Genomic DNA, 26,884 nt, shown 5'->3' on the forward strand with positions numbered 1-26,884 from the left:
GTGTGGCACCTGCAACTGACTACTGCACCAAACTAGGTGATTCAGTATTTAAAATTCAATACTGAGCACCCTCGACTTCAACTCCAACGCGAACAAGGCGGTAATCAAACAAAGTTTGCAATTGAGGCGGATTAGTGGTAATTTTTCATGACTCAATATTGCATTCATCTCTCTATACTTATAGCCACAAATGCCGTTACGCCGCATAGTACAATAATAATGCCCCTAGTCTGCATCGTCGCAACCCACCGTTGGCTATTTGCAACGATTTGTTATGTCTGCTCATATTTCGTCTGGGCTTTCGCGCGCTACTACCAGTTATGCAATTTTCATGCTGGACCACTGTTTTTGAATAGTCGCGATAAATGCCGGTAAAAGTACTACCATTCACCGACGTCCATTTATTCAGTGTTTAAATCGGGCGGCGCAGTGCTCCGTTTATGCAGTCAAACCGCGAAGAAATTCCACCTACAATCGGCACTAATTGCTGGTAATAGCCTGCTAAGAGGCTTGTCTCGAAACGAAACGAGAGTGATGGCTGTTGGTACAGAACTGCTATGCATATAAAAAAAATGCATGAAAAGAGATAGTTTAAACCACATCAGTGTTTTGGTCCGCAGTAAAACGTTCCCTCCATTATGAAACTAACAATGGTCAGAATCTTTCCTACCTTTCCGCCGCTGCCGGTAGGGATCATCCACATGCTTCTCGTTGTAGATGACCGAATGGAACGGTTTGTCGTGACCGTCCACGTGGTGCAACGGATGAGTGTCCGGGTGGGAACTGTTGGGGAAATAGTGCTTCGCCCGCTCAACATAATAGCTGTCCCGGGCCGTTATCAGTTTACCCTCGAACACTCCGTCGATGATGGAACCGAACGCATGACTGTCGGGGTCGCTCAGGACCTCGCCCTGATAGAGGTGGGATGTGTCCGCCTCGATTGGACCACTTTCGGTGTGTATCTGGCGAGAGATGAAATGAGATTGATTAGTACTTCAAAAGGAGAGAGGAACTGACGAATATACTCACTTCTAACTTATCGCTAAATGTACTGAGATCTCGTCTTAGCCTAATGTTAAAATCTCTCCCGTGCGCCTTAAATCTAAGATATACATGGTGATCTTTGGTGACCGATCTTTTCGCTCTACTGTGACTAGCATGCAGATGTTTGTGGTCGTAGCTAAGTGTTTCGTAGTGGGATATGTATTCGTTGAGAGGACGTTCTGAAAGTAGAGAAAGAATATTGTGAGATCATTGAAATCATCGCTTAGGATAACATAAGGATTGGAATACGTATGAAAAGCAAATTCTCCGTGCAAAACACTCATGATCCAACCAACGAACGAAAGCCGTTCAACGGAAATTGATTTACGTTTTGTCGAGTACCAAATCCATTTCGCATAGATACCAGTAATTTAATTAATAGTCAATAGTGTGCTGCTGCAAATAGGATCAAATGAATGGGTCATGACTGAAAAGGGAACTAATTCTATTGCACAGGGCAACATTCGTGACAAATTTCCGTGTTAGAAGGAGCTATGAGTCGAAATTAAACCTGGGTGATAGAGATGTTCAAGTTTAATTTTTTTTCTGCCCGATCCCGGAATGTTTAAGATCGTCAAAACCAGATCTGACCCAACCAGTGTTTTTTTTTATATTGTCAATTTGACCGGTATAAAAAATCAACGATCTTCTAAAATTCGACCCTAAAATAGAATTTGGATAAACCAAACCTGACCACCTCTACTATTCCTGTCAGCCCTGGCAACAGATTGTGAGTCGTGGCTCTGGGCCATGCAGCAAAACTCCATCAAAAATATCACTCTGTTCTGAGTAGACCAAGTGGACACCGGCAAAATACATCTGTTTGATTGCAACGATGGTGCACCATGTCCCCATTTCTGCGAGCTGCACATGCCGGTTCTCATGTATGGGATATGAGCCCAATTCTAATTATTCGTAGACCGGTTTGAGGTTTTTGTTCAAGTAATGTTGTGAGGGGTTGGTAGAATGTCCCGCAACCACCATCCGACAGTGCTTGAATGGAGCATTAGTAAAGAACACTGAATCTAATGAGTAGTGCGAAAATTTTCCGGAATAATTTAACCAAATTAGTTGTATGTTTATTCAGTTGTTGGATGTTTGTCGGATGTCATTTCGGTGGTTTGGGAATTTAATAAGAATTGTCAACCCGAGCAAACGAAAAGCCCATAATACCCTCATGCTCATGGGGTTCGACATGGGTGTTTGAAATGGGTTCAACCCATGAAAACACCATCAACATGGTCCGATAGATCCCATATAAAATACCATTTGTTGTTGTATTTATGGTTTATTGAGACCATTTGATAGTGTCTTGATGGTTGTGAATTTTGGCACGGACCATGTTTATGGTCTTTTCAAGGGGCTATGTGGTGTTTGACCCCATGCGTATTTTCTCTATTTTTGGAATCGAATTCAATTATGGCGATAGTTCACTATACCACCTGGTTAACGAAATAGTTAAAAACACATAGAATATTGAATTACAGGAATATTGAGGATCCCCGTTTTGATAGTATTATGATGAATTTTGCTACACCGGAGGTTGCCATCCTGGATTTGAAAATGGTGTTAAGCATCGAACTTTGGCGTCTAGCCATTTTAATTAGGTTATAGAGAATTTTGACCATCAACTTCTGGTATCGACTGGTCAAGCTCATTCAGAAACTATCCATTCGGATTGCATCATGAAGAATTCTGTTGAAGCGGAAACTTTCATTTATTATTTAAAAATAGCGCCAAACGTTGACCAGTGCAGTAAAATTTCATTTCATTCAATCGAAACTAAATGAACGCAGTCAATCAGTCGTCTACGGTAGCATTCATATTCATTTAACGCATCAGATGCTGTTGATCTGAAGCTCGGTTCATGACTCTTCACTCACCGTCGCTTTCAAATGAGTCGCAATTCATAGTCAAACTCCTTTGTTTGTTCCTCTCAAATGAATAGATTCGCTTTCAATTTACCAAGTGAGCACCAGTCAAGTGAGATCCGGGTAAGCCTACCCGGTCAAAAAAATGCAAACGAACATGGTCAGGCGATTTAAACAGTTTGACGTTTAACTCAACTCGCCTGTGCTAATTGCCCCTAGGAACAAATGCAATTTGCGAATGCGATTTAAAGGCGATTTCAACAAAAAATTTCTGGCGGCTGAAAAGGACTTGGTTGTTTTTGCGTTTTTCAAACATGGCGGTTCATGCTTGGCTTAAGCTTAAAATAGTTTTTTTTAAACAATTGGCGTGTTCTCGCTTGTATTTTGTTTGTCTAGTGCACTTCATTTAGCCAACGAATGTGGGAAATTGTGGAATCGTGTGTAAGTATAGTGGAACAAGATCTCTGACCTAAACTCTTAATAAAAGTCAGATTGTGGTAAGTTTTGTTGTGCAATGCCAATTTCACCATTGATTCTTCCTATAGTTTGGTGGTGATTACCTAGTGTAGTGATAAGTTTATGTGAGTAGGTAATGAATCCGAAAATAAGTAATATTTGTAATTTTCATATTAGGCAATTAAGAGCGATTAAGTGGCGCGTTCCCTGGGCGATTTAGGGGCGATTTAAGGGCGGATAGAGCGGCTAAAAGATGACGGCGGCAAATCGCCCAAATGTTGCATTTTAAATAGCCCCCTAATTGCCAGCAATTTGCTGGCAAATAGAAGGGCAATTAGCGCATCCGAGTTGGCAAATAGCCCCCCGTTAGCCAGCAACTTGCCCTTTTTGACTGGGTAAGACAAGAAAAGACAACTGATTTCGTGTTTTGGTTATCTTGCCCTTCTTGTGACAGTTGAGTGTATGCAGTTAGCGAGGTTGGTAGTGCAGCCAATTTCTTTGTCATATTTAGATAAGTTGCTATAATACACATAATAATGACCGTTTTATTAACACACAAATTCGCCAAAATTTATCTGGTACTAATCAATCCAACATTTTTATCACACACTTCATGTTTCTAGCAAATTTGGCCAGCATAACAGCCTATTCATCAGAATCAAATTTGCAACAACTTGTACATACCATTCCGAAAATAACCACTTCAATTGCGTTATAGTGATTTTTTTTGTAAACTGGAAGTCGCTATCTTCGATATCAAAATGGCGTCAAAGCTCAACCTCTGATATAGACATTGAAAATATCCATACCGATTGAGCTAGAGATGCTTTTAAAGCCGATTCAAAATTTATTTATTTTTAATTTCTTTGATTTCGAAATAGCGCCAAACATCTTCCTCAAGACCATTGCAAACAATCCATATTGATTTGGTTACAGAATATTGCTAAACAGAAAGTTACTACCTTGAATTTCAAAATGGCGTCAAGCCGTAGATCCGTGTGAAAATTTGAGCGTATACCAATTTTATCAAAATCAGTAACGAGCTTGTAAATAACACGAGAGAGACGCATTCACAGTCGTAGCCCGCAAAACAACAAATACACCAACAGACTACCTTCTCATCTCGTACAGATCAGAAGCAAAAACACCGCTTGTTCACAGCAAAGCAAACGAATAAATTTTACCAGCGTCGCTACATGATAGAAACAGCATTTTTTTGCCCCTCTAAATGAAATGAGTGAAGCTTACTAATGGAAACTACAATTGCGATCGGTTTTACGTAGACCCATATTAGAGCTACAGTGCGCGAAGCGGAACAGTTGATAAAGGTGAAAATGGAGCTAAACCTTCCGAAAGTGTCTCACATGCAACCACATCATACACGTAATGTTGTACTGGTAACGTTCACTATTAGAGCCCCTTTTGAATGCAGCTATTCAATTTTTGTCAAACGCTTTCGGAAGCTGTCGTATTTACGTTTTAACATGTTTTGATCCATACATCACTGGCTTGATTTTGAGCGTCCAAGTTTGATGTGAGGGGGTCTATTGGTATCCCGCTTGACGGCGCCGCAAACAAAAAAATCCAAAGGATTGATACTGGGACTTTTAAGGGGTCAAATTTCCGTCTCCCAAAACTACGGAACATCTTCCTCAAGTCAACAACTTATGTTTTTTAGCATTATGAGCTGGTGTTCCTTCTTGTTGGAAGATTAAATGACGACCAGCAGTAACCTTCTTCATCCACGTTCCATAGAATCCTGCAGAACCTTTAAGAATAAGTCGGCTATTACCATTAGTCGGCCTGTGTAAAGCCAAAGAGGACTAAATGTCATTTTGAGATACATGGCCCAAAAAAACGAAACAACTATGTACCTCAAAAACTGTCCACAACAGTTTATTTTTGGGAACTCAAATAGTAATTGAAGGCAAGCAAAAATCTTTTAACTTTCAATATTAATGGTAATATATCCAAAAATAAGATCTAGTATGACAAATACGAGAAAAAAATATAGCGCTCTGTTCGGGTTTGCTAGATGCGGGCCAGACCTTGATCAAACAAATACGGGGATATCACCCCTTTGCTGGATACTACGCCTAGAAACCTCACATTAGTCAGAAATTTGGCCTACATGACGATAGGAACCTAACCAAGATTCCGGTGCAAGCCACCTATTGATTCTTGTTGAAGTTGTTTCATCAGCGATTCATTGGATTCTCATGAAGTCATTGCTTCAACTGACACAGGAGTTTTTAACTTGTTCCAAACGTCGTCATATGGTATCTGCATTCATGAATTGGGCTCTGCGTAGCGTATACGATTTATATCCAAGGGTTTTAGCCATTAGTCGTTGGATTGATAAGTCCGAACACACGATTTCCAGTGCAGTGGCCCTGCATAGATTTTTTTTATTCATTTTTCTTCCTTTTTTATCCAACCTTTCAGTCGTCACCCGACGAAATGAACGATATGCGAATAGCGCATCCTTTACAATCACCCCCAATAAACAGTCTTCAAAGCAAGGAGTTTTTATTCTTAGGTGATACGATCCTCAAAAACGCCGATCAGCCATGTTGGTTTTAGAAACGACTGCTAACTGTTACTAAAACTTACTTACTAGTCCTCTCCATACGTTTGCTTTGATTTCAGTGGGTAAACAAAGTTGTTCGCTGTCATTTTTCTTCCCCGCAGTCTGCTGAATGCTTACCTCACTCCTCACCTAGTTACTGCCGAAGACGAATCACCTTAGAACTCTAAGCACCTTGCTTCAAAGTACGCTGCTTAAACACATTCAAATGACCAACCAACTGTCGCAGGCATACCACCAAACAATAATTTCCCGGTTAAACAATAATCCTCTAGATCACTAAACCACCGACCAGTACACCTAGCAAAGTAATAAACTACAAAGAAGACGGCCAGAGTCACTTATAACACAAAAAAAACTTTCTATATGAGAAAGGCAAAAGTATCGACCCTCCAACAACTGAGTGAAAACCAAAACTGCTCTAACGCAAACGAAAAGGACGTACACGAGAGCGAGGGAGCGGGCAAAATCAACGATCAACAAACTGCAAATGATGGAGAAAAAAGTTTTACACATGCGGTGGCAAGCAGTGAGCCCAGGAAAGACAAAAGAAAAAAAAATTGCCTCATTTTTTTCCGAAATTGAACTGATGCTATTTTTAATTTTTAAATTTTGTGAAATCATAAAACATTCACGGATGAATAATACTAACGTCCCGATTCAAATAAACAGAAAAAATAAGATACCAACAACTACCATAGCGAGGATAAAGACGGCGCCTGTGCAACAAGTGAATAACACGTCTTAAAGTAAATCTTAGGTAAAGGGCGAACACGAAATTATTGCGACACCGAAAATGTCATGCCAATTTTCTTATAATGTTTAAAATCAAACCAAAATTTTAGGGTAGTTTTATACATATATTTACTTCAAAAATCAAAAGAAAAGTTAATCTATGGAGCCTTGAGTGTAAAGTTGAACGCATTTTCGCTTGATACCCTTCATCAAAGTCTTTACAGTGTCATCCGGTACCAGTTTCTCAGTATTTTTTTCCATTTTAATAAAATGTCCTTCTCGTATTTGGCTGTCTTCTTGCTCTTCCGAAGTTCCCGCTTCATCATTACCCAGTACTGCTCCACCGGGCGCAGCTCCGGACAGTTTGGAGGATTCATGTTCTTTGGAACAAAATGGACAGAATTGGCCTCATACCACTCCAGGACACTTTTAGAATAGTGGCATGATGCCAAATCTGGCCAAAATAGCGGAGCTTCGTCGTGCTGCTGCAAGAACGGCAAAAGGCGCTTCTCGAGGCACTCGGATTTGTGGATCTCGCCATTTACTGTGCCCTTTGTCACGAAAGGCTCACTCCTCAGTCCGCAAGAGCAGATGGCCTGCCAAATGAGATATTTGGAGGCGAACTTCGAAATTTTCTTCTTCTTAAATTTATCGTCCACATAGAACTTGCTCTTGCCGGTGAAAAACTCCAACCCCGGAATTTACTTAAAATCGGCTTTTATATACGTTTCGTCGTCCATCACACAGCAGCCATATTTTGTCAGCATCTTCTCGTAGAGCTTCCGTGCCCGAGTTTTAGCCGTCGATTGTTGCCGCTCATCGCGGTTTGGGAAGTTCTGTACCTTGTATGTATGTAGTCCAGCTCTCTTCTTTGCATTCTGGAGGTAGCTCTGCGACATGCTGATCTTTTTAGCCAAATCACGACTTGAGACGTTGGGATTTGCTTTAATCATCCGCTTCACCTTTCCCTCCGTCTTTTTGTTCTCCGGTCCCGGTTTTCTTCCAGCTCCTTTGCCGTGGTCCACCGTCAACCGCTCCTGGAACCGCTTCAACACTCTGGAGACGGTTGAATGGTGAATGTTCAACTTTTTTCCCAACTGCCGGTGCGACAGGTCAGGAAATTCCAGGTGTTTGGAAAGAATTTGTTCTCTCGACTCGCGTTGGTTCACCTCAATTTTCGTCGATTCGAAAAACACGACTTCGAGTTTGTAAACAATACACATTTAGTATTTATTTATTTATAATTAATTAATATCAACAGACACAGTGTGGTCCTAATGATAATTTCTTAATCTATTTAAAAAGTCAAATTGTAATCTGCTACGTGGAATGTGAAGATCGAACTCGGATGAAACTCTGTTGAAGGTCCGCTGCAAACCAATGATGGCACCGTTCACTCCATAGTTAGTCCGGCGAAGAGGTAATCGGAGGAATAAATTATTGCGAAGGGCGCGAGGGCGAACGTTCATGTTTATCGCACTGAGAAGTTCGGGGCAGTCAATTCGATCTTGCAAAATATCCGAAATCGTCATAGCACGGAATAGATCCCGTCGCACTTGCAATGTATCGAGTCCAATAAGCAAACCCCGGCTTTCATAACTTGGCAGCTGGTGAGGGTTGCTCCAAGGCAATCGACGAAGGGCAAACCGAACAAATCTGCGCTGTACTGCCTCAATTCGATGGACACCGTTGAGATAGTGAGGGTTCCACACAACTGAACAATATTCCAGAGTTGATCGAACGAGTGAGCAATAGAGAGATTTCAAGCAGTAAATATCTGAAAAGTGCTTAGATATTCTCATTATGAACCCCAAACAGCGTGATGCCTTTGCGACAATATAGCTGATATGCTGTTTAAACGTCAGTTGTTCATCTAGAAAAACTCCGAGATCTTTGACGCAATTCGCTCTGTCAATTGTGGATTCAGCTAGACAGTAATCAAATCGAATTGGCGTTTTTTTCCTCGAGAACGTAATGACCGTACATTTCTTGGGGTTTAGGGTCATTCGGTTGATCTCGCACCATTCCGCAAAGGTTTCCAGTTGGCGTTGAAGGAAAGCTGCATCTTCAGTATTCCGGATTCTATGGTATAACTTGAGGTCGTCGGCGAAAGACAACCGTGGTCCTTCTAAACAAAAGTTAACGTCGTTGAAATACAGAAGAAAAATCAATGGACCGAGATGGCTGCCTTGCGGAATACCAGATGAAGCACAGAACTCTTCGGATACACAATCACCTATCTTGACTGCTAGACGACGATCACTGAGATACGATTGCATCCAACGGAGAATATTAGTACCAAAGCCGAGTCTATCCAATTTTGCCACTGCAATAGCGTGATTTAACTTGTCAAAAGCAGCTGAAAGGTCCGTGTAGATAACGTCAGTTTGAAGGCCGTCCGACATAGCATCTGTAACATATGTTGTGAACGACAGAAGATTCGTAGATGTTGAACGTTTCGGCATAAATCCATGCTGAGTCTCGGAGATATACTGTTTGCAGTGGCTGGAGATGGGTTCCAACACAGCCATTTCAAACAGCTTAGGAACTGCGCTTAGCGTTGTAATACCACGGTAGTTGTCAACTACCTTTTTATCACCTTTTTTGTGAACTGGAAACATGAAGGAGGATTTCCAGAGTTCGGGAAATACTCCGGTTGTTAGCGACAATTGAAACAGATGACAAAGAGGTTCAATTAGACCGGCAGAGCATTTTTTTAGAATAATAGTTGGTATACCATCTGGGCCTGCCGAGGTTGAAGCCTTCATTTTGCTAATCGCCAGTTGTACCATATTATTGTCGATATTGATAGAGTTCAAAGACTGGTATGATTGAGGTACATTGAGAGCCGCGCGTGAAGCCTGGGTCGGTGTCAGTTTCTCGTTGGAGAAAACACTCGCGAACTTTTCAGAGAATAGTTGGCAGATCTCCTGTAAACTAGAGCTCATACGTCCTCCATAGCTCATCGTTGATGGCAACCCGGATTCCTTTCTTTGCTCGTTTACATGCTTCCAGAATGTTTTAGGTTCGGACTTCAACTTACGTTGCACGTTTCGCAAGTAATCGGCATGGCAACGCTTCGATGTCTTTTTATAGACTTGGTTAACATGAACGTAGTGTTGTCGCAGCACGTAGCCCCCAAACTTGGAGTACTTCTTCAGAGCGGCTCTTTTAGTCGCTTTTAACCGTCTCAGCTCGGCAGTGTGCCACGCTGGGTGCTTAGATTGAAGGCCACTTCTTTTGGGTACATAGCGATCGATAGCATAGCTCATAACATTGGAGAAGGTCTGCACTGCAACGTTGACATCATCATTGTCGAGAATTTCAGTCCAGTGGATATTCGACAGGAAGTCAATAATGCTATTATAGTTGGCTTTTCTAAAATTATAGCTGACGGTGTCAGAAACATTGCAGTCATGCTTCACTCGAATCGCTTCAAGCAATATATGCAGGGGAGGGTGATGTCTAACAGTCTTTACCAGGGGGGACGGTGCTGCGATAACTTTTGGCGCGCAGTCAGATTTGCTCGAAAAACAGAGATCAAGGATTCTGTTGTTCTCGTTCACCACATTATTCGTTTGGCGCAGCAGATTTAGACTGTAGCAGTCAAGCAAACTGGTGATACCAGCATGAAAAGATGACAATTCGGGATCAGCGAACATAAATCCGTCAGAAGCAGAGCGCCATTTTAATCCGGAGAAATTGAAATCACCAACAATCAGGATCTCATCAACCGGGCTTGCTTGAGCGGAAATCCGTTCCAGTGACTCAGTATGTGAATCAATCAATGTCGAATCGCGAGTGCGGTCCGGTGGAAGATAAACCACGCAAAGAAAAAGTGCGTAGCCAGCCAGTTTGATTCGCACCCACACCTGCTCGACACAGACCCCCAAAGTATCGTCAATCAGTTGCGCTTTCAATCGACGATGGATAGCCACAAGTACCCCGCCGCCGGTAGCCTTGAGACTGTTGCGTGCAAAAGAAAGTGTGCAAAATTTGGTTGATTTTTTCCCAATGGTAAAAAAGTTATGTCCTGTTGAATGTGTCGCAATAATTTCGTGTTCGCCCTTTATATCCATAAACGACGTAGCAATTTTGATTTAATTTCGATGTGATTTAGATGACAACAGATGTTCACACCAAACTTTGCAGTGTTTTGTTACTTTAAAGTTCGTCTACTTTGCACAACTCTGCTTGTCTGCTTTTCGTTTCTATAGAACACAATGGTGTATCTGTCTTATTTGACCTTTGATTCTTCGCAGGTGGTGCTGTGTATTGGTTTGGAGGTATTGGAAGCGATTAGATGATTGTAATTCTACGTGTTCTGTGCTGCATGAGAATAAAGTATAAGCATAAGAACGTAATTCTGCGTGTTCTGTGTTGCACGAAAAACAAATCGACGAAGGTGTGCTTTTCTCCGTATCACGAAAGACAACAATTGTTTTAATTACCCTTTAACGTCTACTGTATCGATTTTGGTCTATTATCAGCAAGAATGACTAAGACAGTCAAAAGATATAAAATATGCAAAATTGATAGGTGTTCCAGAGCGAATCATTGCTAGGCAGGCTTATATAAGCATGGTCGAAAGGGAGAGTAAAACTAGCACACAATTTATTGTACTGTGACGACGTGTTGCATATTTTACTACAAAACAAATCCTACTGCTTGGAACATTCTCTGTGTAACGATATCAATACTGTGTTTCGTGCATGAAGTAACATGTGTATGGCTTTGCAAGTTTAAACCTCATTTTCACCAGTAGTAAATGTTTCAACTCGTAAATTGACGGTCGAAAGCGACACTTCATAAAATCTACCGCAACGGTATTTGTCTACGAATGAGACACTCTACTTCTGTGACTTACTCGTATTTTTTCACTTTACGTAAAGAAACGATATTTTCATATCTAAACCGAGAAAAAAATATTTCAACGAGAGCATAATTGCAATAATTGTACAATAGCTAATCGACAAATCGTGGCATTTAAACCAATTCTTCAATGACTAACAACTAAACAACTGATGAACTGATAGGCTCCACCGCTATCGGACGCAGTGTGATTCTACTCCAGAAAAGATAATTATTCCAGGAACGTTTTTTTCGTTACATATATTTAATAGCTATACTTAATATGTATGCAACGTGACACTTGGCGCGTTATGCTTCATTTGTTCAGTGTTAATATGATGAGCTAGGACCCAATATCTGAAGAAATACGTATCCGAGATATACAGATCTGACTAGGACGATGGCTATTGTTTCACGTTTTCAGTCAATGGGTAATCGATTGGTTAGATGGAATCTTCCAATAGTTAGAAAGAGGAATAGATACTTTCACAAACGGTTGAAATGGCGGTTTGTTGCTGGGTATGAGGCCTTCGACTGGCAGGGTCGATTCTAACTGGTGCGGATGTTTTTATCACTGGCTGATGAGTCGGTGATTCTACTTACAAATGAATTCTCGACAAACATGTGATGAGGGCATCCAGCTGTCAAAATCCTCTTCGCAGGAAAATGCCGGACGAACCGTTATTGAACGAACGCAGTTCACAACAGTTAACGAAAGAGGAAAATTTTCTTTTATGTTTACTACCAACAGCGATTGTTGGCAACTAACGGTTTGTCCAGAATTTTCGCTAAAAGTGAATTTGGACAGTTGGTTTATACATTAATCATAAGTTTTTTTGATTCGCTGGAATGGGGGGGCATGTGAACCCTGTTAGTTATTTATTCTTTTGACCAGAGCTGACACCTATGAGAAAATTAATTGATATAATTTAATTTAATTTTTTCGAACTCGAACCCGAAAATTTTAAAATCAAGACCCTGCGCCCAGCCGAACAAAACAAAAAATCCAGAATCTGAAAATTAAACAGCCTGAATTTTTACCAAGTCGATGACCTCAAATCCGCATCTTTTTAAAAAAATAAATTTAATAATTAATTCCCCTAAAAGTAATTATGAACTCTTTAAAAACTAATATGTTGAGATTTGGTTTCTTCGGTAAAATTATTGAAAATGATATCAGAAACAATTTTGTAGAAGACATGAGTTGTTTATGTATGCAGTACAGCGATATAAAGAACAATAAATATGAGATTTGATTACATGCAATTCTCTTCAATATAACTGTTTATTGTTTATTTTCAAGTTTTAGAGACTCATACCTTGGATAAAAATGTGTATTTATTTGTTCTAAAATTTGGAGAAGGTCAAAGAAGTTTCAAATTTATCGTAAGATTTTGTTGCAAAAAAACCTTGTGTCTAATATCATTCCAAACAACATTACTGAAGACATTAAGTCTCAAAATAATGCTTTTCGAAGAGATGATCATTCATAATTACTTCTAGGGGAATTAGCCACCAAAACTAACTTACCAAACGTGTGTTGTATTACGTCACAAAACTTTTTTGGAGATACTGAACCGGGAAAGTTGACGGTTTCAAAATTATGTAATCTTGACCTAAAAAACTGTTTTTGAACATTTATTTAAGAATCATTGATTTTGGTGAAAAACGTCAGAACTCAACTTTGTATATCAAACCTAATTACGCCATTCAATTTAGTAATAAGATGCACATCGACGCTGTTGTGCTATCTTATGACAAGCGCCATTTTTCACACTTCGAGAAAAACGATTTTTAAAGTTTGAGATTGAATATCATGAAACTTATAAATGGTAGAAACAATTCAGAGAAGACAATTGATGCTTCTACCTATTCTGTATTAATTTCTCAAATATTGAGGAATTCCACGAAGATCCATCAGAAAATAATTAAAATCCTGTTCGACCATCTTGGATTCCTATGAACCTTTACACATTTCATCGGCATGGAAGACTAAACATTTTCCACAATCAGTAAAATTATTTTGATTCAAGAGCAATTTTTTAAAAGGGCGTAAACATTTCTGCGTGCATTGATTTCAATTTTTTTTGTTCGATTACTGCATTTTATACAGCAAAACTTTCTGAAGACGAATTTTAGAGAAAGAATATTTATACGCGAAAAAATATACACTGAAAAAATGTTTGTGTCATTTTTCACAAAAACAAAAATTTGTGTTAACAATTTAAATTGTAAAAAGACCCATTTATTCTAATTTTTTATCTTTTGTCAATAAAAACCTCAAAAGAAAAGAAACATTTTGAATGTGATTGTATGATGGAGAACTTATTGGTAAAAAAGTTTTTCTAACAATAGCTTTATACATGTTTTTAAATTTCATGCTAATTGACATACAAAACTGTATTTTCATTACAGAATATAATTCTCTCATTTTAAATTAAAATGTATTTAACAAAAATCTTCCAAAATGCGATAGTTTTCGAGACATTTGGAATTTTGTTCCAACAAAAAAGTTAATTCGTGTAATTATGCTCTTTTTTGAAAGTTATTCGCGTTACCCAATTACAAAATGTTAAAAATCTAATGTTTATCGTTTTAAAGTCGTAAAAAAACTTTTTCAGTGTATTTGGATCATGGAGAAGCTTTTAATAAAAAAAATTCCTAACAACAACTTTTGACATATTTTTATAATTCTTACTATTTGCAGTCGAAAATACGATTTTCTTTTTGAATATGATTCTAAACGCTATTTTAAATTAAAATGCTAATAACAAAAAATTTCTGAAATTTAGAAGTTCTTCGAGATATTTCAAATTTTGTTTTAACAACATAATTCTTTTGTTTTATTACGACCTTTTCAGAAGTTATTCGCGTTTCTCCATCAACAATAATAAGTTTTTGAAAAGGCCCATAACATTTCCTGTAACTTTCTCTTTGACATCAAGGTGATATTGTAAACCATTTGAAAGCTATACGAAAACAATCAAAATACTATTCAACCATATTGGCTAATGATTAAACTATATATGTAGTACGATCATGTTCCGGTTACTTTCGTATAGTATATATTTCAAATAGTTTACAATATCACCTTGGAATGGAATAACTTTTAAAAAGGGCATAATCACACGAAATTACTGTTTTTATAGGAACAAACTTCCAAATATCTCGAAAACTATCGCATTTTGGAAGATTTTTGATAAATACATTTTGATTTAAAATAAGACTAAAAATTATATTCTGTAATAAAATTAGAGTTTTGTAATGCAATTAGTATGAAATTTAGACACATGTGTAAAGTTATTGTTAGCAATATTTTTTTACCGACAAGTTCTCCATAATACAATCACATTCAAAATATTTCTTTTCTCTTTAGGCTTTTGTTTCTAAAATATAAAAAATTAGAAAAAATGGGTTTTTGCATTTTATATTTTTAACGCAAATTTTTGTTTTTGTGAAAAATGACGAAACATTTTTTTCAGCGTATATTTTTTCGCACATAAATATTAATTCCCTGAAACTAGTCCTCAGAAAGTTTTGCTGCATAAAATACAGTAATCGAACAAAAAAATTAAATTAATGCACGTACAAATGTTTACGCCCTTTTGAAAAATTGCTCTTGTATCAAAATATTGCAATTGTCAGAGAATATGTTGGAGATTCATCAACCGAACACAACTTCAAAGTTTCGTTCGAATCGACGATGGTCATATTTTGTGGTCGGCCGGTTTCCCATGGAATCCCTCTATTACGAAGATCGGTTGACTATGTTGCGAGTTTTCACTAAAAATATAAACAAAAGTCGGACTCACTCGTGTCATAGGTGTGTATTGATGAAAAAATTTGTATGACTTGTCATATTCGTGCATAAAAAATTTTCCATAGAAAAAAATCACCAATTATGAAATTTTATTCATATCTTTGGTTTAATTTGGTCTATAAACAATCGGTTAGATGAACTTTGAAGGAAATGAGTCAGGAAATCTAGAAAAATAGTTATTTTTAGTTACAGTGTTGCTAAATAGGCAATATTTCCAGTTTATAGCTAAAACAGCGTTTTCTCTCAATACATGTATTTTTCTTTTGAAAATTATTATGCTATTCTGTTCCTAAGACATTTTCATACATAAAAGCAACTAAAGCTTCATTATAACTTGAGCCGATCCCAAGATATAATGATTTGAAGCAAAAAACTCACAATTTCTAATCACTTTTCTCGCTATATTTCAGTAACCAAGCAAAATTCTGGGACGCCATCTTGTAGAGATTCGTTAGACGAGTACTGTAGCATATCTAACTCAGTTTACCGCAAAATGGCGTTTTTCATAAAATAGCACAACAGCGACGACATTATAAGTAGCCACATACTTGACTTTTTATTATACCTCTCAAGCTCCAGCCCCATTGGGAGGCTATTTTTCTAATTGATACTACAAAAGATCTTCAACTGCTAGAAACCGATCTTGACGTACCAGAGACATACGGAAAACATCACTTTTCATGATTTGTTTTCTAGTTTTCGAAAAATGAATCACAGCACACTCAAGTTGGTTTTTTTTGTCGAACAGTGTAATATTAGCGACAACTCGTCAGATTTCGTACCCACAGCCAACATTTGCTCGTGAAGTCTTTTTGGAGAGGTATAGGAGCATATGTTTCCTTATAAATTGCTTCTTATAGGTTGCTATCGTTTACGATAATATCATCATTGTTAATGATGACTTGACGCTCGCGATCACTTGTTCTGCATTGCTTCTTGTACTAACGAGTCACGAATGTGAACCCACCATCGTTGGTACTAGTTTTCTCATCAATTGGGCTGGCTGTCGATTTTGAGGTACTCGTTCTGAACATATCAGACTTACGGTTCGAGCGACCATTCAGGAGTACACGCAAATACGTCAGCGTATAAACGTTAGAGCCCCTCGCGATTTTCCAAGCAACCTACGCCCACGAACTCGCAAACATGATTATACCCCGGTGATAAGGTGAACGTCTCAGCATTCATAAACTTACCAACGCGATCTCAAGCGTCAACCTACAAACTCCCGCGCTCGCGCCATTATCAGTTGGGATCGTTTCTATCCTCTGTATCAACAGTATTAATTAATAAAAAAAATAATACTGAAAAATTGAGAAAAAATAACTCCCATATCCATTAGACAAAACGTTCCATGGCGACATGACCGGGAACTCTAGTGATATGGAGTAACTCACTCCCTGTCAGAATGTGATCCATATACCGAAAACTAAATGAACGACGGTACGCGAATATGTGAATGGCCGCAGGGTTTTAAAATCGATTTTATACAAGCGAAGTCACATACACGCGAGCACACGCGACAAACATGTCGACATACGAACGCTTAAGCCCTTCGCGATCATCCACGCACACCTATGCCCGCGATCGTGCATACTTGATAACACTCCGGTAATTATGCGGACGTTTCAGTACATACGAAGTTACAAACGCGGTCTCAAACGCGAACCTGCAAACGTGCGAGATTACGAATCGGTCTCGTCCGGAAATGTTTACTCTTCATTCTAGCAACTTAGGTCCATACATCCAGTTGGACTAATCAAAATATCAAAGCTCATATCCACTAGACTATACGATCTACTGCGACATGATGCTGGTGATATGGAAGAACCCACTTTCTTCTAGAATCTGTTAACGCACAAATGCTTGTGCCCTTCGCGATGATATACGCTATCGTGAGTCTCTACGCCCACACATACCTGAACCGTAGAATGAATATCACGTTCAGAATCACGGCCCGCTACAATTGGCCTAAAGCAGTGTTTTAGTGAGCGCCATTCGCCTGTCTCGTCTGCAAATTGTAGTATGTGATTCTGACGGGGAGCCCTTCCGAGAACCTAGCTCTACAGCTCCAGTAGGACAACTCTCGAAAAAAAAGAAGCTTAAAATCTCTGAATATTTGAATCTTGAGACTTGGAGAATTTCTGGATAGTAATGGAGGGAGGATTCTTGATTATTGATGATTGACATTTATTGATTTGAAGCTGTTTAGGATTTTTGTATCGTCGAACCTTTAAATCATTCAATGTTTTACTTTTTAGTTCTATGGATCAATGGAACTTTTATAGATTTTTATTTCGATTTTAGAATTTTTATTTCGATTTTGGAATCGTTGAATCTTTGATATTCCATATTATTTGAATGTTTGAGCTCGCTTCTTCAGAATTTTGAATTTGGTTTGTAGACCTCCTTATCATTCGATAAAGAACCTAGTAATTTTGAAAATTGTTTTTTTTTACTTGAGATCATTGCAACTTTAATATAAATATGTGTAATGAGTCTACCTTCTCATCTCACCCAGAGCATCTAAAAATCGGTTCACTACAGATACTAGTGAAGCAGCCAATTTTTCCTACTGCTCTCTGTCGCTGTCCATTATGGTTTCGTTCAAACCAAGATAAAATCACAAATGACCTGAAAACTGTGAAATGCTCGTATTTGAGCGCAACGCAAACACGAATCGACTGCCTCAATAATTCATTGTAACACTTCCTTTTGCCAATGACGATGCGTTGACCAATGATGGCAGTCGCTACCCTAACCGGCTTCAAATGGGAATGGTGATTATATAAATAGGGCGAAAATGGGCTAATTGCCCTATCTACGGATCTGGCAGTTACAAATATTCACTCAACAACGATTGCACCCAGTGTCTCCAAGTCAATAACCCATCCAAAGAAATGAATGCCGAGGAGAGCGAATAATCAAAGGCGAACCCATCAAAACCAAAAGCCAACAAGAACATTCTACTGTCAAAAACAAGAAAGCTGCCAGTCTACTTTCTCACCTCGATCAGGTTGAAAGCCTACATCCTTCTGCTTATAAACAATTCAGTGTACCAAACGAAAAAAAATCGTTTCTGCCTACAGTCTGCTGTCCACACTTACCGCACCAGTACTAGAAGCAAGCAACGCTATCGACAAGTAACAGTTGCCCCTAGTTAATGTGAACAATAGAGCATTGTCATCATGTCGGAATATGGAGAGGAATATTTTTTTCCAAATATTTCCAAAGGCGTTCGCGTCGACAGAATGTGAGTGACGAAGCCATTTTTTAAACTTTCAATGCGAACTAGAAGACGTCACCAAATCTCAAATCACGCTGTGCACATATGAAGGGCTGACTTCCACTTGTCAGTTCTGTGACAAGAAGACACACTGAAAACCATGTACAAAAACCTCTAACAGATCAACATCAATAGCAATCAAATCAACACGCAGCCCTCATCAACTAAATCACAAACAACCGTAGTTGCTGAACGCAGTTTTTGCAGATTTCATTGATGTTTGAACCGCCGCTACAAATTGGGCAACCGTTTGTGCTTCAGGAATATGCATTAGATATTGTATATTGCATTTGATTTCAGTACATGAGTTTTCCTCAGCGGGTTCTAAGCATGGTTTCCGGAATGTGCGATCTAATCACAGAAATAGGGTGTATTAATTTATCCTTGATATGTGCAAGTCTGTGCAATTGTTTCACTTCTTTGAATAGCGACATGATATTTTAATGGCAATATCTCAAGTACGCTATTCCAAATCGTGTAACCGAATCTCGATTTTCCCGTCGTCCATATATACGAGGATCATGATTTTAACGCACACACAGCCAGGATTTATTATACTAAATGAATCTTTTAATCTGGGTTAATTTATTGAACGCTATCAGTGTTGCATACCTCACATGATGGAACTGAATGAAACTGTTACCCGAAACTTCGCCTAAGTTCAATGTTCATCTTCAATCCATGTTCCACACCGTGAATGCTCAGTCTATTACAAAAAAAACTACAGTCGTAATTTCATTTTTATCCCAATCTCGCACAGTACTAATTTCAAGGTATCAGTTTTTCATCAATTATTGGAAAGTATTCAGAAACTCAGATTGAATTCACATCATCCGTTTCGTTCCATTTCACTTCCTTTGAATCTTTTCCCTGTGATCTATAACACAAATTAATGTATTATCTCTCCTAACCGACACTTGTGTCAGTCTGGTGTTGGGACTACGAATCTCATCATACGAATTTTGTTGAAGCAGGATACGGACCACACGCTGGAAATATTTGGCCTAGAAGATCTTTGGCAATCGCACGATACAATAAGTGTAATCAAATTACATATACCACTGTTAAGATTTAATCGCACGTTTATAGATATTTTCCAATGTATCTTTAAATTTCAAAGTTCCTTAACAAAAATTATGACATGTGTTGACGGGAAAACCAAGCTGGCTGACTTATGAAACGTTTAGCGTTGAACTAACAAGTTTCAGCTTTAGTAACACATTTCGAAGGTCCGTCTCTGGGATTTCCTTGTAGAAGGCTTTTGCGTGAGCCCATTATGACTGTGGACGCATTTGAACAGACTTTGCCAGCAGTTGTTGGTCGAATGATATGCCAATTTTAATCCGATTATGAAGAGTGTCATACTGTTCTGGTAATTACTCGGACACTAATTGATGGTCATTCCTAATAAAAGTAGTTATTAAAACACTACTTTTTTGAACGCTACAGTGACACCTCTACAAACTGCTAAACTAATCGAAACCTTTAAACAACCACTACGGAAATAGCCCTTGTTTCGTTCTACTCCAAACCAAAAAAGAAATCCAAAACTCACCCGGGCAGAACAATTTCTGTACCTCATCCAGATTCGAGTGTGGGAAGTAAAACATGCTCTGTTTTGCCTGCCACAACAAGGCCACCCCGCACGTCCCGCCAGCTGTTTCCACCTTTGATTATGAAATGCCGTTTTATTTCCCTATGACCAGAACCACCCACAATGCTTTCGTGTTCTATATAAGTTGGCGATTCAATTTCTCGTTCTCTGCTGCAGCAACTCGTCCTGACTAACCTTCGCAGAGGGCCAATCGTAAGGAACGAGAACCAACCCTCCCCAGGCAGTAGGTAATCTCGATTCTCGACCGACTTTCAACTGCGAAACGATATGACGACATTTCCGGTCGGGAAAACTGTAAACTAAGGAACTGGCATAGGAGGAAACCGTGTACTAACCTACCACCACATGTACCGACACATACACACATATGCAAATACACATCCACTCGAGTTCGCAGTCGTACGATATTTTCCTTTTTAGAACAAAAAAAATATGCAACACATGCCACTCATCCGGTGGGAAACTGAAAATGAGGTTTCTCTTTCTTTTGAACTTGTTCAATTCCTTTTCCCACGGGGTATGGTGGGAGGGCTTCGCCAGGCCGGTTCCACAGCGTTGGGGGTTGTGTAGCTGCGGATATGACAAGCTTGGGCCCGTTTTCCGATGTGCACCTGACAGTTGTGATGTGCTGTTTCGTCACATGTGCACAACAGTACCGCTGGCGCTGGAAAAGTGATGTAGGTGGGGAGGGCTTTTCCCGGCATTATAGTCCATTTAGCAGAAGGTGTAATCAAGTTTTATTCCACTTCCTGGCTGCTTGTAGAAGGTACCAAGTTAGTTTGGATATTTGCGGTTTGTGCAAGGCCGATCATTACGGAAACGGAACGGCAACGTGGGGGAGTCGATTTGATACTATATGAATGATACCTGGTTTATTTGAATTGGAGCATTTGCACTTTCTGCAGTGAGTTGCGTGTCAAGTGGACGTTTTGTTTGCTCAATCTGTTATTATATGTAATTGCGCGTTTTCGAATTTTGTATTTCGAAGTAGAAGTTTTCCGGTCGAGCTAATTTGCATTCTAAGAAAAAATATACGCAAAAAGACTATTTTGAATAAAACAACACATCGTCACATCAAATTTAAAATTTTTAATCCGTGAATTGAAAATTGATTCGAGAAATAACCAAGGCTGCTCCATATCCGTCTGTTTCGAGTTAGTTGATTGAAAAAAGATACAAATGAGTAATGAATGATTCAAAAACCTCAGATCGCAAAACAAAACATGCTATTGGAAGGACAATGCCGTACCGATAAAATTGTAATTAACAATACGTAGCCACACCAAGCAAGGTTAACCCAGCCAAGCAACGCTAAGCTTTGTATTGGCTGGCACTAATGGGCATATATACGAGGGGAAACCCTTCCACCCGAAAGACTGCGATTACCGGAAAAGAGACAATACGATCACTGCGGGGGTGCAATGGCCTGTACCATACCGAAACCAACGGACCGTATTGCATAAGCGAACCGTTTTTCCGTTCATGTGCTTAAAAATGGCTGGGAAAATTATGGATGTAATTATCATGCTCACTCAGTGTAATAATATAATTCAGTAATGGGCGACTGAACGTGCAAAAACATATAAATATAGCCAGAATGAACTCGGTGACTGAACCCCGCCATTCTTCTCTCAGCCACGGCGTTGAGATCTAGATTTCCTTTTATACTATGTAGCAGACCATACTGCAAACCCAGTCAGTGTATGCTACTGTTTTTCACTATTTTTCACCCGTACGGAACGAAACCCAGCAAATTCAATCCAACATTATTGAATTGCTTTTTGTCAGTCTGCTCCGTCTGCGTGAGATGTACAAAAATAAACTCCATTCAGTGTCATTTTTTGCTGAGTCTTAAGATGAGGTTAAGTTGAGTGTGTCATTTAGCTATTAAATTCAATTTTTAATCAACGATAATCGCTTGTGATGGCTTGATAAGCAGTCGTATTCCAAGGGGCCTCTGAGCATCAACATCCCATATTGTCTAGTGGTTAGGATATCCGGCTCTCACCCGGAAGGCCCGGGTTCGATTCCCGGTATGGGAAGCTTTTTTTTGCATTCCTGCTCTTCATTCAGCACATTTTGTTTAAGCTGCAAAGTAATCCACGCGCATGGTTGGGGTTGCATTGCATGCATGTTGAGTTGCATTCCTTGTTGCAACTAGGCGTCGAAAACAGAAACAAAACAAGGGCACTGAAACAAATGACTCAAATACTTCTCCGGGGCCGTGGGAAAGTTTCGTAACAACGACAATTTTCACGTGCTCTTTTATATGAAGGAGCCAGCTGCACCACAACTGCAGTGAGTTTGACGGCGATGGTCAACTTACTCGGTACACAACAGGTTCGGGGAAATGCAGTTGGACTTTTTTGCATAGCATCCAATCACTGGCGGTGGTGATGGAGTAACTACTGGCACTTTTCGCGGAGATGTTGCTGCAAGCAGCTGACGTGTGTGTGTAAGATATTCGACATTAAATCATATCAACTAGTACGGGTTGGACAGCACAGCTGTCAAAAATTGCAGCCAAACGAGTTTGTCGGTATAGTGACGGGAAGCATAGCATAGCCCATGTAAAGCTTGTGCGAGCTGCAGTGTTGCTGGATTGGCAGGTTGCTTCACAAATGTATTCAGTCAGCGTCTATAATCTCCATCATTGTGTTCGGAAATTAAGCCAATAGGGTAATGAGCATATATCCGCCCTGTTTCTATTATCAGCCTAACCAATTAAAACCGTTGAATAGAGCTGCCACGCCCACCTTTGTTTAAGGCATTGAATTGGCTCAAATGGTAGGGCGATTATTGAGGCAATCAATTCGAGTTTTTGTTGCGTTCAACAATACGAGCCTTTTTCCCTTTTTTAGACCTTTTTTGTCATAATATTGGTTCATAATAATCGAATTTATGACAATGTAGGTGCCAACTTTAACGCAATCCATCGGTTTAGGCCGAGTAATTAATGGAATAGTGCAGAACCATCCCCAATAGAGTCAGAATAAGCTCTGTACCCTACACTGTTTGTATCCAGCTTTGTGAAACTGTAGCTTTTGAGTTTTTGGATATTAAATTTTTTACTGGAATTCCCTTGAAAAGCGAAGTAATATTCTTTCATGCAAAAGGGAAGTTAGTGTAAAATAAGTCTTCACATTTAAGGTAGTCCAACAAAACCGTGAATACTTAGCTGAACATAGTTTTTCGTGGCATTGAAAAACCTGTGCTGATTTTGTATGAGAAAACCCCTTGAAACTCTTTGGACTACCTAATAGTACAAGTTTGCAAAAGGTGCGAATATTTTACGTGGATAACATATTTAAAAAAACCTGTTTTAATCCACCTATAGGTGCAATTGTGCCTTTCTCATTTCTCCAAACTATGATTTAATAACTGGTTCGTACAATATAACATTATGGAAATGTCTTTCATTCTTATTACACTTGGTAAGTATATATAAGAGCACCTTTTTGCATTCATCGAGGTATCGGTTTGAATCGGAGTTTTCTATGTGATCGCACTCCACAACCCGTAACTCCGGAGCTGGAAGTCGGATGGAGATGGAATTTAATATCAGTTTCCGGGGACGCAACACCTTTCATTAGAGATTAAGTTGATCAAATCGTTCTAGCCCTTTTTCGAAAAACCAATATAACCGTTATTCTGAATTTGAATGCTTCCGGATCCGTCGATGGTGGCCAGTGTGGCCAAAGAGACTTTGAATGACTGTTGGTGACCTAGATCTACAAATTCAACAATCACCAATTCATCGCAGAATTCGTTAGAATCGGGATTTGCTGCGTGATCGTACGTATCACCCTGTAATTCAGGAACCAGAACTCGGATCCACACAAAATTCAACAGCAGCTGATGGACCTTTCATTTTAAATCAAGTTTGTCAAAATCGGTTCAGAAAATTCCGAGAAACCGATGTGGACAAATCAACAAATTTTGTTTTGTAACCATACTCTTCAACTCGTAATCCGGAACAAGATGTCGGTTGAAAATGAAATTCAATAGCAACCTATGGGAATATTATACCTTTCATTTGAATCTTAGTTTGTAAAAATCGGTTCAGCCATCTCCAAGAAACCGATGTGGACATTTTGTTAACAAATCCGCACATACACACATACATACATACATACATACATACATACATACATACATACATACATACATACATACATACATACATACATACATACATACATACATACATACATACATACATACATACACACACATATACATACACACATACATACACACAGATATTTTGCGATCTCGGCGAACTGAGTCGAATGTTATATGAGACTCGGCCCTCCGGGCCTCGGTTAGAAAATTGGTTTTTGAAGCAATTGCATAACCTTTCTATATGAGAAAGGCAAAAGAATAATATTTAATTAGCTTAATAAGCATGAGTTCAATGTTATCTGCATGTGATTATAATTTGGAAAGGTTGGTGGAATGGGTTTGAACGTGTAAGGAACGGGGGATTAGTAGAGTGGGAGTGGAGGATGCGTCAGAAATCCTTCATCTTATTTCGGTATACGGGATGGATGAAGGAAATGCGGGCGTGAGGGTGGTCCAAAGGGAAGGGGAGTGATGAAGGAGGGAGGTGTAAGGGCAAGACGGGGGGGCGGCGATGCAATACTCAACTGCATATTTTGCCTTCCATTTGAGACTTGGTTTGAGAAAATCGGTTCAGTCATCACCGAAGAACCGATGTGACTTTAATTGTGGAATATGCCCGGAATTCCGGAATCGTCGATAGTGGACAATATATTCAAAGAATGTTTGATTGGCAATCAGTGATCTAGATCTGCGATTAGAAGTAATTTGGTGACCATTTCAATAGTTTTTAGCCTCTGAGGTATTACGATTGTACCGATTTATATGGGAAATTCCAGTGTATCCTTACTAACACCCCTGTAACTCCGGAAGCAAGAGTCAGAACCGAATGAAATTCAGCAGCAGTCAATGGCATTACTGTATCTTTCATTTGAAATCAAGTTTGTAAAAATCGGTAGAGAATTCGTTGGGGAATGGGTGTGATATTAGCTTAGGAACTTGGCGGGATCCCCGGGGGCGTCATGAACCGTCATAGGTGGCCAATGTGGTCAAAGCTACTATGATTGATCATTAGTGATCCAGACCTGCAAACTAGAGTAATGTTACATCAATTTTAATATGTTTTACATCATTTGAACATCATGGTGGTACCAGTTTATATGGGAATTTGCTGTGTGACCGCACTCTTCAACCCGTAACTTCGGAACCGGAAGTCGGATCAACTAAAAATTCAATAGCAGCTTATGGGAGCGTTATACCTTTCAGATGAAACTAAGTTTGCGAAAATCGGTTCAGCCATCTCTGAGAAAATTGTGTGAGTTTAAATGACACACACACATACACACACACACATACACACACACACATACACACACATACACACACACACATACACACACATACATACACACACAGACATTTGCCGATCTCGACGAACTGAATCGAATGGTGTATGACACTCGGCCCTCCGGGCCTCGGTTAAAAAGTCGATTTTTACAGTGATTGCATAGCCTTTCTTTATATGAGAAAGGCAAAAAGTGCATCTTTTGACATATACACTATTGCAGCACATTACCATTATCATTCAAACAACTTTAGTGAAGACACGGAGGCAGTAGGTCGTTACAAAGTGACATCATTCTGATCCAAATTGTTAACCTGCCCTGCCTAATTGGACTTTAGAGCAATTTTGGCGAAGAAACCCAGCAAACCAAAAAATCGTATAACAATGTAGAAAAGACTCGTAATGATGTCTACAAAGAGTCAAAATCGTTACGATAGTCGAATTTAATCTGCAGAAATTGATTTGTAATTGCATATTACTAGGAACATTATTTAATTACATGTAATTCAGAATCGCATTGAAGCACTTATTAAATCGTGTTGTTCCTAGAGCACTGACAAGCTATATACATATAGCTACAAATATTTAAATTATTAAAAATCGTGTGATTGCTCACATTTGATCGTAATTCACTTCGATCAATGTCGGATTAATAACTTCATAAAGTCATTGTAGTCGTTCCAATGTGTGAGAATAGTCAGTTAACAACATAAACATATGTACGAGTTCGATATAGGGTGATGAGTCCAATTTCGCCATGTTTTTATTATCACTCCACCCATTTGAAGCCGTTGGTTAGAGCAGTGTCTGCCATCTTTGTTCAACGCATTGAGTCAAATGGTAGCGCAACAATAGGGGCATTCGATTCGAGTTTTCGTTGCGCTCAAACACGACAACACTGTTTCCAGCCCATTTGTGTTATTATATCGGTTCTTAACAATGAAGCAAAGCGGTTAATATCAATTTTTTCGCATTCCATGAATTGTAGGCCGAGAAATTAATGAATTAGTGAGGCACCCTGCTTAGTATGGTGAAAATAGGCATTGCATTACCTCACCAAAATTATCCGTGTGATGAAATTACATCGAAAAAACGCAAAAAATAAGTCACTAGTTGATTTAGTTATTGTTAAGATAACTGTTTGCCATGAATTTTTATTGAATTTGAACTTCTAATGCGATAACAACAACGACGTCCGTGAATGCCCGCGAA

At 39.1% G+C, this 26,884-nt stretch overlaps 1 protein-coding gene and 1 non-coding gene across 4 annotated transcripts in view; one reads left to right on the forward strand and one right to left on the reverse strand.

Annotated features, from left to right (window-relative positions):
- Positions 1 to 397: 397 nt before the first annotated feature.
- The window catches only part of LOC131683067 (disintegrin and metalloproteinase domain-containing protein 10-like), a 229,601-nt gene continuing 203,114 nt past the window's right edge, over positions 398 to 26,884 (reverse strand). For all 3 annotated transcript variants that reach the window (XM_058964891.1, XM_058964889.1, XM_058964890.1), the window contains exons 4-6: positions 1,030 to 1,223; positions 671 to 962; positions 398 to 555 (exon numbers count right to left, since the gene is read on the reverse strand). In XM_058964891.1, the coding sequence (XP_058820874.1) occupies positions 413 to 555; positions 671 to 962; positions 1,030 to 1,223 (629 nt within the window). In that variant the 3' untranslated portion in view covers positions 398 to 412. The remainder of the gene's footprint in view (positions 556 to 670; positions 963 to 1,029; positions 1,224 to 26,884) is intronic.
- Positions 22,236 to 22,307, forward strand: Trnae-cuc (transfer RNA glutamic acid (anticodon CUC)). The gene has a single exon. It is a non-coding gene; the product is annotated as a tRNA-Glu (tRNA).

Source organism: Topomyia yanbarensis, chromosome 2, assembly GCF_030247195.1.
Source record: "Topomyia yanbarensis strain Yona2022 chromosome 2, ASM3024719v1, whole genome shotgun sequence".
Taxonomy (NCBI): Eukaryota; Metazoa; Arthropoda; class Insecta; order Diptera; family Culicidae; genus Topomyia; species Topomyia yanbarensis.